Source organism: Miniopterus schreibersii (assembly GCF_964146895.1).
Source record: "Miniopterus schreibersii genome assembly, chromosome: 6".
Classification (NCBI taxonomy): domain Eukaryota; kingdom Metazoa; phylum Chordata; class Mammalia; order Chiroptera; family Miniopteridae; genus Miniopterus; species Miniopterus schreibersii.
In genome coordinates this window covers 87,371,639-87,387,016 of record NC_138107.1, presented here as the reverse complement: position 1 = coordinate 87,387,016, position 15,378 = coordinate 87,371,639, and the positions used below count along the sequence as shown (strand labels likewise).

The following is a 15,378-nucleotide window of genomic DNA, read 5'->3' as shown; positions in this document are numbered from 1 at the left end:
AGGTCTTAACCAGACACTTAGCCTTTGCGTCTCAGCTTCCTCATCTGTAGGAGAGAAATAATTGCAGGGCCCACCTCATCGGGTTGTTATAAGGATTAAATGGGTTAGGCAAAGAAAGTGGCATGTTTTAAGCACTTAGTAAGCATTCATTATTATTTTTCAAGAAAGACTTAAAGAAGTCAAAATGTTCAAAGACTGAACTCACCAACAAATTCATGTAGTAACCTTTCCGCCGAAACTACAAATGACAGACGTATTCAAAAGGAACGAAGGGAATCCTCCTTACGCTCCGTGCCCTTCTTTAGAGAAGCTGTTCCCTAAAAGCTCCCGGAGGGACCTCAGAAGTGTCTAGAACGAAGGCAAACGAAAACCCACTTTCTTCACAAGCTCTACACACACATCTGTTGGGGCCCGTGGGGTCAGAGCACGCACGAAGGTGATCCCTGTCTTCAGCTGTCACTGCAACTACGGAACTGCTCAGAATTTCTTTAAGCAGAAAAAGAAAGGACGCGTAACTGCCCGATTCCTGGAACCGCAAAGCCGACGGCGGGACGCGCGGCAGCGGCGGCAGCATCCCCGCCGCGGGGCCGGGGCGGCGGCAGGTTTACTCCGAGACCGGGGCTAGGGCCGGAGGGCGTGGAGCACGAACGGGCGAGTAAGAGGGAAAGTCTTAATTACGGCGAGGGTGAGCTCCCCGTGCAAAAAGAAAAAAAAAAAAAAAAGAAGACATAAAGTTAATTAACAGCGTGTCTAAGGAACAGGATGCAACAGATACTTTGGGTACCACGGCCGCATCTCGGGGCTCCCCGGGAGGCAAAGCTGCGGCAGCGCAGCCCCGACCTCAGGTGCACGTGTGCCCGCGACGCGCACAAAGCTCGCTGGAGGCCGGCCCCGGCCCGGGCAGGCGCCCGCCCCCGGCCTGCGGGGCCCGAGGCGGGGCCGCGGGGCCGCGGGCGCAGGAGACCCCGGGGCACAGCAGCGCGCCCGCCTCGGACTCCGACAGGGGCGGCGGAGCGGCGGCGGCGGGCTCGGCACCGGCGCGAGCGCTTTCGGCGGGGCCCCCGCTCCGAGCTCGCGGCCGGGAGCGAGGGGACGTTCCCGCAGGACGGCGGGGCCCCGCCACGCTCCGCACCCGCAGGAGGGCTGCAGGGGGCGCCCCGGGGAAGGGGGTGCTTGGCCCGGGTCCCCCGGCAGCCCCGGGCCCCCGGCTGCACCCCGCCCCTCGGCCCGGCCGGCCCGGCGCCTGGATGCTGCCCGCCCGCCGGCGGGAAGCAGGGGCCCCCACGCCCCCTCGGCCCCCGCCCGGCTCGGGCCCGCGCGACCCGCTCCGCGCCCGGGCGGCGGCCGCCCTCACCTCGCCGCGCAGCACTCGGGCTCCGGCTCCGGCTCCGGCTCCGGCTCCGGCTCCGGCTCGGGCTCCGGCGGCGGCGGCGGCGGCTCCTCCATGGCGGCGGCGGGGCTGACGGCGAAGGCGGGCGGGGGCACCAGCGCGGCGGCGGCGGCGGCTTCTCTCATCCGTGCGCGGAGCCCCGCATGGCCGTGGCGGGCAGCGAGCGGCAGGCGGGCGGGGGCCGGAGCCCTGGGGTGCGGGAGGGACGCGGCTCCGCCTCCGCCTCAGCCCGCCGCGGGGGCCGCTCGCGCCGCCGCCATCTTGGGAACGGCGACCGGCCAGCGGCGCGTACGGCGGGCGGCGAGGGACAAGCCTCCGCGGGCCGCGGGCCGGGGCGGACGGGCGGGGAGGCCGGAGGGGGCGGGGAGGGGGCGGGGCCTCGGGCCGGAGGGGGCGGGGCGGCGCCAGAGGAGGCGGGGTTCCTGCGTGGGGGGTCCGCGTGGGGCGCGCTCGGAGGACCCCGGTCGGGCGGCGATGAGCGGCCGCTCGCCTTGTAAACCCGAGCGGGGGCCGTGCTCGGAAACGGGGCGCAGACGGGGCGGGCTTTGGGGCCCTCGAGCCCTGCGGCTGGGGCTTCGCCCCGACGGAAGCGCAGCCTGAGACCGACGCGAAAGCCCCGACTTTTGCCACTGTGGAGACGGAGACCCCGGCAGCGAGGGGGTTCAAGCGCCCTTCCGAGGACGGGCCCGGCCAGCCGGGGGCGCAGCGGGCGCCGGCCCGCGGGGAGCCCCCGCCGCCCAGGGGAGGAAGCGGCCCCGCGCGTGACGTCAGGCCCGAGGCACCGCTGGGGTTCCCGCGGCGCCGCGCTCTGGGCCCTGGAAGCGCGCGGGTTTCGCTGCGAATGTGTATTAAGTCCTCCGGAGGGTAAAGCCCGGGGCTGATTCCGAAGGAGCAGCGTTTGAAATCGGGTGCGCTTCTGTTCCCGCGGACGGGCTGGGTTTTGAAGCCGCGCCCGGGGGAGCCTGCGCGTGCGGAACGCGCTGGGAGGAGCCCGGCCGAGGAGGAACCCGCGGCGCGCTCGGTGCCCGAGGCCGGCTGGGGATGGGGCGCACCGCGCGCGCTTCTCTGCAGCCTAAGAGCTCGACCTCCTGCCTTTGTCCTAATCGCCCATTATTGCGTGTGTGGCGTGATGATGCTGAGTTCCAGACCTGACATTCGTTTATTTGTCCAGCAGCACTCCTTCCACAAATACTTGTTAGACTCCTGTGCGCCAGGAGCTGCCCTGGGAGCTGGGGACGCAGCAGGAGCAAAGCAGACGAGTCTCTCCCAGAAGGGCCGCGGTCCTAGTAAAGCAAGAGAAAGAGAGGCAACAAGCACAGTAAGTATGTGGCGCATCCGAAGGCCGGACAGGAGCCCGAGAGGGAAATGCCGCGTTACAGAACCGGGCGGAATGAAGTCGAATGATTTGGCCACACAGATCGTTCAAAAGAAAATGGTAATAAATTAATCCTTGCTGAATTTCACGCGTTCTTGACAAACAGTTGCATGACCAAGTCATCTGACGTTATCCACACTAACCCGTGTTTAAGTATTTTAATACTTTGGGTAAGTCACGATTCACAAATCACCCCTGAGGCCGCTGTAAGCCTGAGGCCCGTCCTCAGCTCTCCAAGCTTGGAAATCTGTGGTACGAGATACACAGACCAGCACGTCTGGGAGACGCATGGTTGGTTGTTGTTTTAATTTCCACTCGAGGGTACTGTCTTTCTGGGCAGGAACCAAACACATTTACGTTTAACTCCTCATGGAAGGCATCAGGTGTAGAAGCCTCGGTTAGCTATAAAGAAATATTCCATATAAAATCCAGGGAGCTTTTTCTTCATTCAAGGGAATTGTGCATGTTGCATCGACCTTTCTCTGTTACTTGCACTCTCCTCCTATGCCAGGCCACTTCATTTCAGATTTCAGTATTTCAGATTTCAAGATCTGAACGTGTTTTCTTACCCACACTCACCCTGCGAGAAGCTCCTGTGCCTTCTGCCAGAGGCTTCTGCTCCCCCCTCCCACGTGGCAAACTCTTCCTTCCAAATGCAGTTCAGGGGGCTCCCACCCCACTCTGGGAAGACTCCTCTGAGCCCCACCACCAGCCTGCCCTAACCTGGCAAAAGGTGCTCTCCTTAGCATCCCCATAACACCTTAGGCAAACCCTTACTTTAGCACCATCCACCTACCTGTGTGCATCTAGATATTTGGTTGATTACATGCGTAGTTCTTGCTCTGTGACCTCCTCAGGAGCAGGCAATATTTCTTGCTATCACAACATCTGTAGCACCTAGAATAACACCCTGTACCTAGTACAGGTTCAGTAACATGCCTGTTGAAAAGGAACTGAATGAATATTTGAAAAAACAGACGGATGGATCTAATTGGGGAAATAAGCCTAAGATAAAAAATTACAGAGATACAAGTAGACTCTAAGAAGCACGAAGAGGTAGATTATTTTAAGGGCAATAGGTGTTCTAAACAGACAACCAAGATGAACACAAATAAGAAAGAAAAGTGATATAAAAAATAGATATTCGGGATAAGAGGTAAAAGCAACGTTAGCCCATAGCACGTGAAGCTTTAAGTCACAAAAATATCAGCAAGAGCAGAATTACCCGGGATTCTCATATTGACGGTGGAGAATCTTAGCGACCCTTTTGCTGTTTGTATATATGCACCTACACACCAACAAATAAAAGGCTCTTAGGTTATTTTGGTTGAAGTAAGATAACAGTAGTTGTGGATAAACATTGAAATCAAAGTTAAAACACTGATTTTTACCGAGATATGACTGATGAACATCAGAAACATTTTGAGCCCAAGGTTTCACAACCAAAGGCCACAAATTAGCTCTGAAAGGTTGAAAACCCAGCCTTCCGAAGTTTGCCTCTTCAGAGTTTTGCTACAGCACGACACCCCTGAGTTGGAAACACCCACAAGAAGCTCCCTAATCTACCTGTCTTCTCAGAGCAAGATTTTTCTCTGCATCTGTTGCTGGCCAAGGCTTGAGTTTCCCAGTTTCATACAGCAATCCCTTCCATGTTTTGGCAAATTTATTCTCAGGAAGTTAATCTTGATAATTCCAAACCAGCCTGCCTGATACTTGTACCCAATGTTCTATCTAGGGCTACGTCGAATAAGTCAGTTTGTCATTTGGAAACAACTATTTTGTGGTTCTCTCCCAAAATGGCAACAACAAAAAATCTTTGACAATTTTTTTCCGGATTAGTCATCCCCTTCCCCCCCACTTTCTCCAAACTTGGGTAGGATAGGCTGGAGGTCATTTCAGTGGAAGATACTTCTTATAAGGGCTTAAGTGATCATTCAGATTTGATTATAGTCGTTTTGGTTACACGGGGAATTTGAAATCATAACTGCAAAACATTTTTAGTTCAAATACATTTCAAAATATAATTAGAAGGTATTTAAGGAAGAATGTTGAATGGTGAATTTTTCTGTATAAACAAAGAACATTATGTGTTGGCAGCAAACAGGATCATTCACCTATAAAAGGTAAATCTTTGCTGTTTAGACCGCTACTTTTCAGAATTTGAAGTGTATCTCCATTACCTGGAGATCTTAAACTGTAGAGTCCCCAGTCAGCAGGTTCAGGGTGAAACCAGGGAGGCTGCATTTCTGATGAGCTCCCAGGTACTGTGGATGCTGCCTGAGGGTGGACCACACTGATTAGAGAGGGTGTCCTGTATCTATGTCCTGTATCTCTGCTTGGATAGATAACAGACCTCTGCTTACAGAAAATGACCCAGAGAAATGGTGAGGTGTTCATTTCAAGCAGAGATAACTGAGCCAGGTGCAATCAGCTGTATGTGGTGACCCTGATGTTGTGGGTTGAGGATATGCTGAAGGATAATCCTCAAAAGGATATGCTGAAGTCCCAACCCCAGTACCTATGAATGTGGCCTTATTTGGAAATGGGATCTTTGCGGATGTTTTTAAGATATAAATTAAGATGAGGCCGTACCAGAGTAAGTTTGGCCCTTCATTTAATGCAAGTGACATCCTCTTAAGAAGAGTAGAAAAGACACAAAGATAGACGTGCACGTCTCAAAGTGAAGAGACACATGGAGAAGGCCATGTGACAATAGAGGCAGAGAGGTCGGTGTGATGCGTCTACAAGCCAAGGATTACTGGTCACCACCAGAAGCTACAGAGACGCAGGGAAGGATCCCCTCCCCTAGAGCCTTCAGAGGGAGCATGGCCCCGCCAACCCCTGGAGTTTGGACTTCTGGCCTCCAGCACTGTGAGGGCGTAAGTTATTGTTTGAAGCCACTTGGTTAGTGGTGCTTTGTTCCGCAGCCCTGGGAAACTAATACACCTGGTTTCACACAGTGGTGGGAGGGCCCACAGCCACTCCAGGACCTCCCCACGGGGCAGCAGGAAGCTGATGGCGGCCCTCAGGAAAAGCGCCTCGAGGGGAACGGGCGGACAATAGCGTGAAACAAAATGCCCACCTTGTAAGATGCCTGTGTCCGTAAGAAATCTGTTTACAGTAGTTTTTAGCAGGGTTATTAAAACAGGCTTAGAGGCCGGTTTGGAAAATAAGATACAGATCAATGGGTCTCCCCTTTGGCTTCGTGACAGAGTCACCTGGGAGAGGTTTTACAAAACCTTAGTGCTCGGATCCCGCCCCTCTCCTACGTCTGACGGACTGGTCTGGGATGGGGCCCCGGCGTCCACAGGCTGAGCACATTCCTCAGGCAATGCCAGTGTCCAGCCAGGGCTGGGACCACTGTTACAGATCCAACCTTCGACAGCAGATGGGCTTAGGAAACATGGCCTGAGAACATTCCTCAATTCCTTATTTAGGGCCTGCCCTGAACCACACTGGGGGCCAGGGCTGGAAATGCAGAGGTCGAGGTAGCCAGCCACCGGCCCTCACAGGAGTGCCGTCCAGTCGGGACCCAGGCCCTGCGCACAGCCCCTCCCGGCTCGTCCTTGACTGCACTGGCCGTTCACAGGGTGCTGTCTGCCCACTTGTTTGCCTTCCCCACGGAGCATAGGTGTGCGCTACGCAGTTGTTGGATGCATCCTGTCCAGTTTTCTGGTTGCTTATCGTGAGCGGGTGTACTAGCACCTCAGGGCCACCATAACAAACTGCCACAGGCTGGGTGGCTTCAGGCAACAGGACTTCACTCTCTTGCAGTTCTGATGTCGAGGAGAGTGACATCAGGCATCAGCGGGGTTGGCTTCTTCCAGCAGAGGAACCTGTTCTTCGTCTCTCCCAGCTCTGGTGGTGGCCAGGGATCCTTGGCATTCTTCGGCTTGCAGCAACACAACTCGTCTCTGCGTCTGTTGCCACATGGCCACCTTCTGTCTGTGTCACTTTTCTTATAAGGATACCAGTTTTATATATAAGGACAGCAGGATTCAGAGCCCACACTACTGTATGACCTCATCTTAAGTAACTACATCTGCGATAACCCCACTTTCAAATATGGTCACATTCTGAGGTGCCAGGAAGGGCATGAACTGTAGGGTGACACCATTCAACCCAGTACAGTGGCTTAGTGTGGTCCCGGTGACTCTAAATACCCCCAAACGGAAGTTTCCATTTGAATGGCAAACTCCTTGCCAGAGGCTTGGTTTGCATGTGCTTCTGTGCCTTTTGCCATGCTTTGTACTAGTGCAACTCGCATTCAGAAATGAACTAAAGTCACATGCAAAAAAATAACCAAGGATTCTGGAAGTGCAGATTCCAGGGCCCACCCAGGCCCTGCTGGGGATGCAGACTGGGAACCTGAAATTTCGAGGGCCCCTGGGTGGTTCCAGTGGGGTTGGGCCTCATCTCATTGCCAGAGGGTTGACTGTACATGCTTTGCAGTGAGGAGCCGAGTTCAGATTCTCATGGGGTGTATTAATCAGTTCCCCAGGGAAACAGAACCAATGTGTGATCTCCTCAATAAGAGACAGACAGACAGACAGACAGACAGAGAGAGAGAGATGATAGGTAGGTAGGTAGGTAGGTAGATAGATAGATAGATTTTAAGGAATCGGCTCATAAGATTATGGAGGCTGACAAGTCCCAAGTCTACAATGTGGGCTGGCAGGCTGGAGACCCAGGAGAGAGCCGATGTTGCAGACGAAGTGCAAAGGTTGTCTGCCAGCAGACTTCTCTCTCGCTCAGCGGAGGCCAGGTTTTTGTTCTGTGCAGGCCTTCAGCTGATTGTATGAGGCCCAACCGCATTATGGAGAGCAATCTGCTGTACTCAAAGTCCACAAAGTTTAATGTTAATCTCATCCCAAAATACCCTCACAAAAATATCCAGAATAATGTTTGACTCCGTATCAGGGCGCCATAGCCCAGCCAAAATGACACATAAAATTAGCATTACACAGGGATCTCATTGATCCAGCACTGAGAGTGGAATAAGAGGAGCAGGAAGGCAGGGTGGTGGGAGCAAGACAGCCATCCTAGGTTTGTGCTTCTCCAAGCAGGATCCTGACACCACCAGCATCGAGGGTCTATGTGGAAATGCAAATCATCAAGCCCTATCCAGGAGTCAGTGAATCAGAAGCCCTGGGGTAGGACCCAGGTTTCTATATTTTAAGTAAATTTCCCAGGTTATATTTATAAGTAATGATACAGATATAAATATAATATAAAACATACTGTACATTTATTATACATATATATCTTAATATATTAACATATATTAATATATCTTAGTATATATTATAAAGTTAATATTCACATGTAAAAATAATATGAACCTATTGTATAAATAATATGTACTAATATACTTATATTAGAAATCCTGTAAATCAGTGTGGGAACCAGAGACATTTGTCCTGCCAGGCCTTTGGCTTTTTTCGCATCTTTGCTCTAACTGGGCACCAGGTGCAGCAGAGCATTTTGAGGTACTGTATCGACCCGCCCACTGCAGAGCTGGGATTGTCGGTGTCCATTTTGCCACCTGACTCATAAAGCACACATTGGCCATCCTGGAAGGAGGCAGAAGGTGGCATCTGACCAGAGCCTTGAGAAACCCATGCGTGTCACAGGTAGAAGGGAGGGAGGGCATCGCAGGAGAGGGACGGGCAGAGAGCAAAGGTGCACTCGGGGTCGGGGACAGACACAGCTCCGAGGATACAGAGATACGGGTGGGACGACCAGCGCGGATTAGAAAGTGAAGCATTTCAAATGTCAGCCTGTTCTTTGTGTGCTAATCGCAGCGAAGCCTGGATGGCCCCAAAGTTATGCTTCTCAGTGGGGAGTCTTAATTTTAGACTCTTAGCACAAAACAAACTGTCGCAACAGCAGGGCAGATTAAAATGCATCTGCAGTCCCCGTGGTTCCCTAGCAGCAGCACGAGTGACGAGGGCTGCCAGGGCCCGCAGCCCACGCCACGTCAGGAAGGGGGTTTAGCCTCTGTCCACGTCTCGGAGCCTGGGAACTGTGGCTGAGGCCCCGGGTCTCTCTCTTTCACTGGGCAGTCTTTGGGGTGATTCATTCTTATCAGATCCCCAGCCGGGGCCCTGTGGTTGGGTGATGGGGAGCAGTGTGCAGGTAGGACCCGAGCGTGGGACTCGGACACGTCAGTGTGTCTCAGGACAGACTTCTCCGTGTCCCCGCTGCCTGCCAGGCTGTGATGCTGTCATCGTTGGGTCATTGCCGTGGGTGTTGGTGAACCGCCCCCGCACCTCAACCACCTGGGCGGATGTTTTGGAGAGTTCTCGTGACTTTATCTGGGTTCTGGTTCCTCTTATCCTTGGAAAGGACCGAAACTAAGGAGCTTGTCAATACGAAATAAGAGGAACTGGTTAAGATGAGAACGTAGGAGCCCTGGCCTGAGTGGCTCGGTGTTGCTAAGCGGTTAGCGCGTCAGCTCATGCACCGAAGGGTCCCAGGTTCGATTCCCAGTCAGGGCACGCCATACCTGGGCTGCAGGTTCGATCCCAGTCCTGAAATCAGGGCTCATTCTAAAAACCAATGGAAAAATATCCTCGGGTGAAGATTAAAAAACAGATGAAAACATAGGACTAACACGAGGGTGAAGGTGGCCCTTGTCCTCCAGAAAGAAGCCTCCACATGGCCTGGTCCCTTCCTCACCTCCCCTCTATTCCCTGTGGCCCTCAGAGTGGGGAGGGCAGGGAGTCCTGTCACCTGCCCACTCCCTGCTGGAATGAACAGGACACGCACACGCACACGTCTCCGCTGCACCCAGGGGCACCCCTGACCTCTGGTGTCCCAGTCCACTGCCCACGGCCGCCAGGCTTCCAATCAATGATCTCATCTCCTCATAAAAAAAAGAAGAGCAAGAGCGAACCTCAGCCAGTTCTCCAGGACGGCCTCGCAAATCAGCCTCCCCTGGCAGAAGAGGCCCTTAGGCGCTTTAGATTTGGTTGCTGTTTAGGAAAAACACTCGTAAGAAAGAACATTGTCAACACCGGAGCATAAAACAAACAACAGTTTGAGAAGCATGAGAAATCTCTGGTTTTAGGACGACTATTTGTTGAAACGTCCAGAGGAAAGTAACAGAGACTTTAAAAGATTTCCTGAAAGATGTCTCAGTATCAACTTCGACAAGTTCAATGACTGCGAATTAACCTCCCCGTTTATTTCTGAGCACTTTCGCGGCCACCTCCTGCCCGGGACCGTGAGTGCTCACCTGCCGTCACTTGGCTGTGCTGGGTACGAGGAGACGTCACCCTCCCAGGAGCGTGCAGCCCGCCTGTGTGAAACATTTGGGTAACAACATCAGGCAGCAAGCGTCTGCGGTGGTCCCTCCTGTCCCTCTGGATCCGGCCCAGGCCCCACCCCGTCACGAGGACGTCCTGGGCTTCCCCAGGTGGCCCGTCTCCGGCCCCAGCTCCAGCTTCACCACCCCCTCGGCCACTAGCTGGATGGCCATCTTTGGGGGGGGGGGCAAAGATTCACTTTATTTTTTTTTGCATTCTCAGCAACTAGCACATGGAAAAGACTCAATAAATAGTCGAGTTGTAAAACAGAGGGCTGGGACTTCATGAGGCACCACACCCAGGTGACTGTTGGCTTCCTGGTATCTGGGAGGGCAGAGTGAACCAGACGTGATCACCATCAAGAGCTGTGCTCAGTTATGCTCAGAGGTTATCTGTTTGCACATCAAGACCAATCCTTACCAGCCTGGCCTGTGTTCTGCACTAATTTCTGACAAACAAACAAGAGCACCCCGATGACTAATTCCAGGGCCCCAGACCATCCAGCAGAACAATGCAGGAGGGAACGCGGGGGGATCCCTGTGAAATCTGTATCATTCTCTTCAAAACCTCCCAGTGGATAGGATTGTGATAAAGCCAGGTCTCGAATGCTTATCTTAAATTACCTGTTCTTTCCTTAATTCAACATGTGTTTTTAAAAATCAACTTTTGTCTCAGTCTAAAGAGCCACTTTTAGGTTCACGAATCAAAGTGAGTCCTGAGCACCGAGGTGTTAGTAGCTGTTCTTTACGTCCATTGGGAATGGGTGTCTGAATCCTGAATTAGAAACCCCCGATGTCCGGGTGGCAAGTGCTTCAAGACCCCCTGGTTTTAAAGTTCCCAGAGCCAGTGGTTTACTGAAGTAACTGTATTGGATACAATGTTACAGTTTGTTGAAATGAATCGACAATGGCAGCTTTAGGCTGCAGTTTTGCTGCTGTGGCCTGGAGAATGCACGTTCTGGTTTGCACTGGGGGGGTGGAGAGCCTGTGTCCTTTGGGCTGCAGACCTGGTGACCCAACACAGTACGTCCTTGTACCTCACCCACCGCTGGAAAGTGACCTGGTGAACACATGGAGCACAGCCTCGTTGCAGGCACTAGTTCAGGGCAAGGAGGGATGAATCAGAATATAAACTTCTTCAAAACGTGCTCCTGCAAATTGTCCTGTGGTCCCGAGGAAAGGCCTGGGAGTTAATCCGAGGGGTTTTCTTTGCGACTCTGGGTCCATCTGAGCAACCAAGAGCCAGGCTCTGAACCTCTGTATCATTTTCTCAAGGAGCGTCTGGGAAGGACCACGCTGGGGACGAAGTGTCCGCACTTGGGAAAGCTGCTGTCCGGACACCCGGTGCGGATCGCTCTTCCGGGGACGGCAGCTACGTTACCTACGACGCCCCAAAGTCAGCGAACGCAGAACCCCCCCAGACTCCCACCGGTAACGGGAGATCAGCCACCGGAGGACTCGGGGAGAAGGGCTCTTCACCTTCCCCTGCGGCCTCGGCCAGCCGTCTGCAGCCCCTGCGCCGCAAGGATGTTTAAAACACGCAACACCTGACTGTTTAGTCGGGGGCACCGACCCTTCTCCCTTGGACTGTCCAATAAAACAGTGACAGCAGCCAGCACAACAGCCGTCCAGTGTGAATGAATCAACAGTACACCTCTTTTTTGCCAGATCGGCAGAAAATATATTTTTTGGTGTGCTGCAGAATTTCAGTGATTTGTTTACGTGCCATGAGATGAAAAAGGGTGAAAATCGCTGGTGTAGACCATTGGCTTGCAGCTCAGACTGAAAATGCTTTTGGCTTTAAATGGAAATCCACGCTTTTCGCCCTGTGAAGGCTGTTCCCCCGCCCAGCGTCAGCGCCGAGGGCGTCCCCCGTGTCCTGGACAGTAACGTCCGTGCAGCCTCAGTCACCAAGAACTTCCTCTCCTTTCCTCAGGAAACATCACACCAACTGCCACACTCCTCGCTCTCGGACCTCTTTTCCAAACCCGTCGTCATCTCCGCGCCTCTCGAGTGATTTCTAGGTCTTGCCTCCCTCTGCAGGTTGTGAAACCGAAAGAGAGGCCGTCCTGGCCATTCACATGGGGCCGAACACACCTTTATGTTTGTGACTTGCAGTTCGACTTTGAAACGTATCTTCCTAAATTCCACCGTTTCTTTCTCCTGCTCTCAGTGGGGTGTGGAGAGTTGGGGATAAAAGGTCAGATTTATCCTGGCCCGTAGCTCTGGTGGCCAGAACGTCGGCCCTGTATGCCAAGGCTGTGGGTTTGAATCCCGGTCAGGGCGCATACAGTGAATGCATAAATAAGTGGAACAAATCAATGTCTGTCTGTCTCCCTCTCTCTTTCTCTCTCTTATCAGTAAATTAAAAAAAAATAAAAAGTCCTAACCACTTAAAAAAAAGATCGGATTCATTTATTTTCTTTTATCCTCCACCTCCTGTAAAAACCATCTAATCTTTGAAATATCAAGGTGTGTTTTTTTAATGGACTCTGAATCAGAACAAGCTATAATAATACGTTTCTCCAAAATACACACAAGCATTTCAGAAAATTTGCAGGTGCTTTTTACAGAGAGGAAATAGCTAATTCTTCCGTTGTCGTGACTCAGTTTACCTTGACGCAGTAGGCTCGGGCCAGCGCGTGTGCGAGCCGGAGGGATCTCACAGCAGACTCTGCGGGGCTCAGTTCCTCCTGCAGACCTCCAACCACAGCACTGTTCACTGCCGTACGTCACAGACTTTCAAATGTCCTGCTGTCACTGAGGGTCAAGGGAACTACGTCTCGTGGATAAGCCGAGTGACGCGGGGAGAGGCGAGGCACCGCTCGCTCGCTCGCCTATTCCCTGAGCTGTTTGCCGCCCGGCCGGCCCCCGGCTGAATGCTGGAAGGACACTAAAGAAACAGCAAAAAGAGAAGGCGTGCTTGTATCTTACACCGGTTACTAAGGGCTTCTGGTACAATGTAAGAACTCCCAGGCCCCTTGTGAATTTTTAGATGATTGACACATGTAAAGAAATGAGGACTGTGCCGCCACCTAAGCCACCATTCAATAAATGGCAGCGGGTACGATTACCGTTGCATCTCTTCCTCACCGAGATACGTACAAGTTTCCTTTAAAACTGTAGGTGAAGATATTGTTTACTTGGTTATCAAAGGCCTTTTTTATAAACAGTATAAAGTACATAATACATTTAATATGTAAAATGTATTTCAATTAAAAACATCAATAAAAATTTTTAAAAAGAAAATAATAGTACATTAACATACAACATTCTTTTTATTACTATTTTTATTATTAGTTATATATAACGATATATTTTTAAGTGTTAGTATATATTATATATTTACATGTTGATATTATAATTTCATGTTTTCTAATTGTAATATTTTATATTAATATAAAAATATAAATAAGTTCCACTTAGAATAGTGAGAGTAAAAAAAGTTCAGTGTTGTCCAAGAGAGAGATGATGTGAGCCATATATGAAATTTTTAATTTCCTAGGAGCTGCACTAAAGAAGGGAAAGAGGTGGAATTGACTTTAATGATATTATAGGTGGGTAGTGGTAGAAATGGTTGAACTTGTTTTTTAGTTTAAATAAATTGACCAAAAACAAACAAAAACAAAACACTCAGAACAGATGTGTAGTGAGAGGCATAACTAATGAGTTTATTAAAATAAATGATCGCGATAGAGCCCAGTTCTCGGTCCTCTCGGGCTCTGAGTCCTGGCGAATGCAGGTTTCCATGTACTAGGCACTTTTGTCAGGAGTAAACCTTTGTAAATGAAAATTTTTTGTTTAGTCCAAATAACTGAAATAGCATAATTTCAACAGGTAATCAACACAAAACTTTATCAGTCAGATATTTTACTTTTTCTTATTAAGTCTTCAAGATCCAGTGTGTCCTCCTCTTACCACGCGTCTCACCCAGAAGGAGCCACGTTGCAGACTCCGAACAGCCACGTGTGGCGGCTGGTTACCACACTGGACAGCACAGCTCTCCTCGACTAATTAGAACTGATCGTAATAATTATGTAAACTGTTGTGTTTCCTTTTACTGCCCTGGTTGCCAGGAAACCCAAAGCTAAATTCGGTGCTCAATAATAGAAGTTTTTTCATCTCATCCTGTGTTCCTCTAAAATTGACTTCTCTTTCTTCTAAATAAATTTGAATATCTTTGTTCTTTTATGTCTTTGCAGAGAAGTGATTTAATATTAATCACAACCATAATGGTAATTGCCTTTTGTTTCATAATAGTAATAATAATAATCATGATAATTTGTCAATCGCTCACTGAGCACTGGGCAGAGTGCCACACGATTCACGAGGGTCCCACAGCAAGACGATGGCAGAACTGAGACGAGAGCCAAGGTCTGATTCTAAAGCCCTCGCTCTCAACCATCGGCTCCTAGAATACTGGTAATGAGGACCACCAGGGCCACCAGGACGACCGGGCCTCACGGGCTCGCCATGCTCTGATCCTCAGAGGAAGCCTGTGGGGCAGTCACATGGTTCCCACTGTACAGGTTAGGACTGGGGCGTAGAGGCCGGTTCCCTAGTCAAGGCACAGGTACGAACATCAGGGCCGGCAGGCGAACTCGGGCACCTTCCGCGTGCCCTCTACTTCAATTACGTAAAACCAACTTGAAAGGATCCCATCTCTTTTGGAGATGACACAGAGCTATTAAGTCAATAGCTATATTTTCAGGTCATCTTATGAGCTGGTCCCAGTCCCCATTTCCTCCCCACCCCCTGCCAATGCTGGGGATTCACAAATGGAAAAGACAAAAATCTCTCTCCTTCGTAATGGAAGAAACGCAAAGTCAAGAAAAATGTCACAAGTGGTCCTTGAAAATTCTCCGCTGGGTTTGGCACAGCAGGTGCAAAATGACACATCCCGCTAAGACTAACCGGGTCAAACAGAGGAGGGAGCTCGAGGCGCTTAGAACTCTGAGCGGACCCAGGAATGTGTCAACGCTGCCTGCCGCCTGCCCGGTTCTCCTAAAATGCCCTGCGTGCCCTTTCCAGCCCTTACGCACGTTCCTACGAGCTGTGCAGAAGGCGCCACGCCACGAGAGGACCCGGGCCAGTGACCCTGTCTCAGCATAAACTGACACTCGGTGCCACCAGCTAAACTGCTCCGGTGGCTTCCAGAGTTCACGGGATGCGAAGGCACAGCTGCTGTGTTTAATGTTAGGCCCCCGGGGCTTGTCATTGCGATTCATCGAGTCTGACACACACGGGCTGTTGGCAAACACGTGGGAAAGGGTTAGGGCTGGGGTTAGGGTGATAAGAAGTCAA

The 15,378-nt window shown here is 51.5% G+C and overlaps 1 protein-coding gene and 1 long non-coding RNA gene across 5 annotated transcripts in view; one reads left to right on the top strand and one right to left on the bottom strand.

Moving 5' to 3' along the window:
• Positions 1-1,667, bottom strand: part of MAP3K4 (mitogen-activated protein kinase kinase kinase 4) — a 72,834-nt gene extending 71,167 nt beyond the window's left edge. For 3 of the 4 annotated variants that reach the window (XM_081140691.1, XM_081140693.1, XM_081140692.1), the window contains exon 1: positions 1,355-1,610. In XM_081140691.1, the coding sequence (XP_080996817.1) occupies positions 1,355-1,515 (161 nt within the window). In that variant the 5' untranslated portion in view covers positions 1,516-1,610. Of the gene's footprint in view, positions 1-1,354 lie in introns of all 4 variants that reach the window. The other variant, XM_081140694.1, reaches the window with a different exon arrangement.
• Positions 1,668-1,824: 157 nt separating this feature from the next.
• On the top strand, positions 1,825-15,334 carry LOC308558223. The gene is made up of 3 exons (XR_013998968.1): positions 1,825-2,298; positions 2,565-2,708; positions 13,963-15,334. It is a non-coding gene; the product is annotated as an uncharacterized lncRNA (long non-coding RNA).
• Positions 15,335-15,378: the final 44 nt, after the last annotated feature.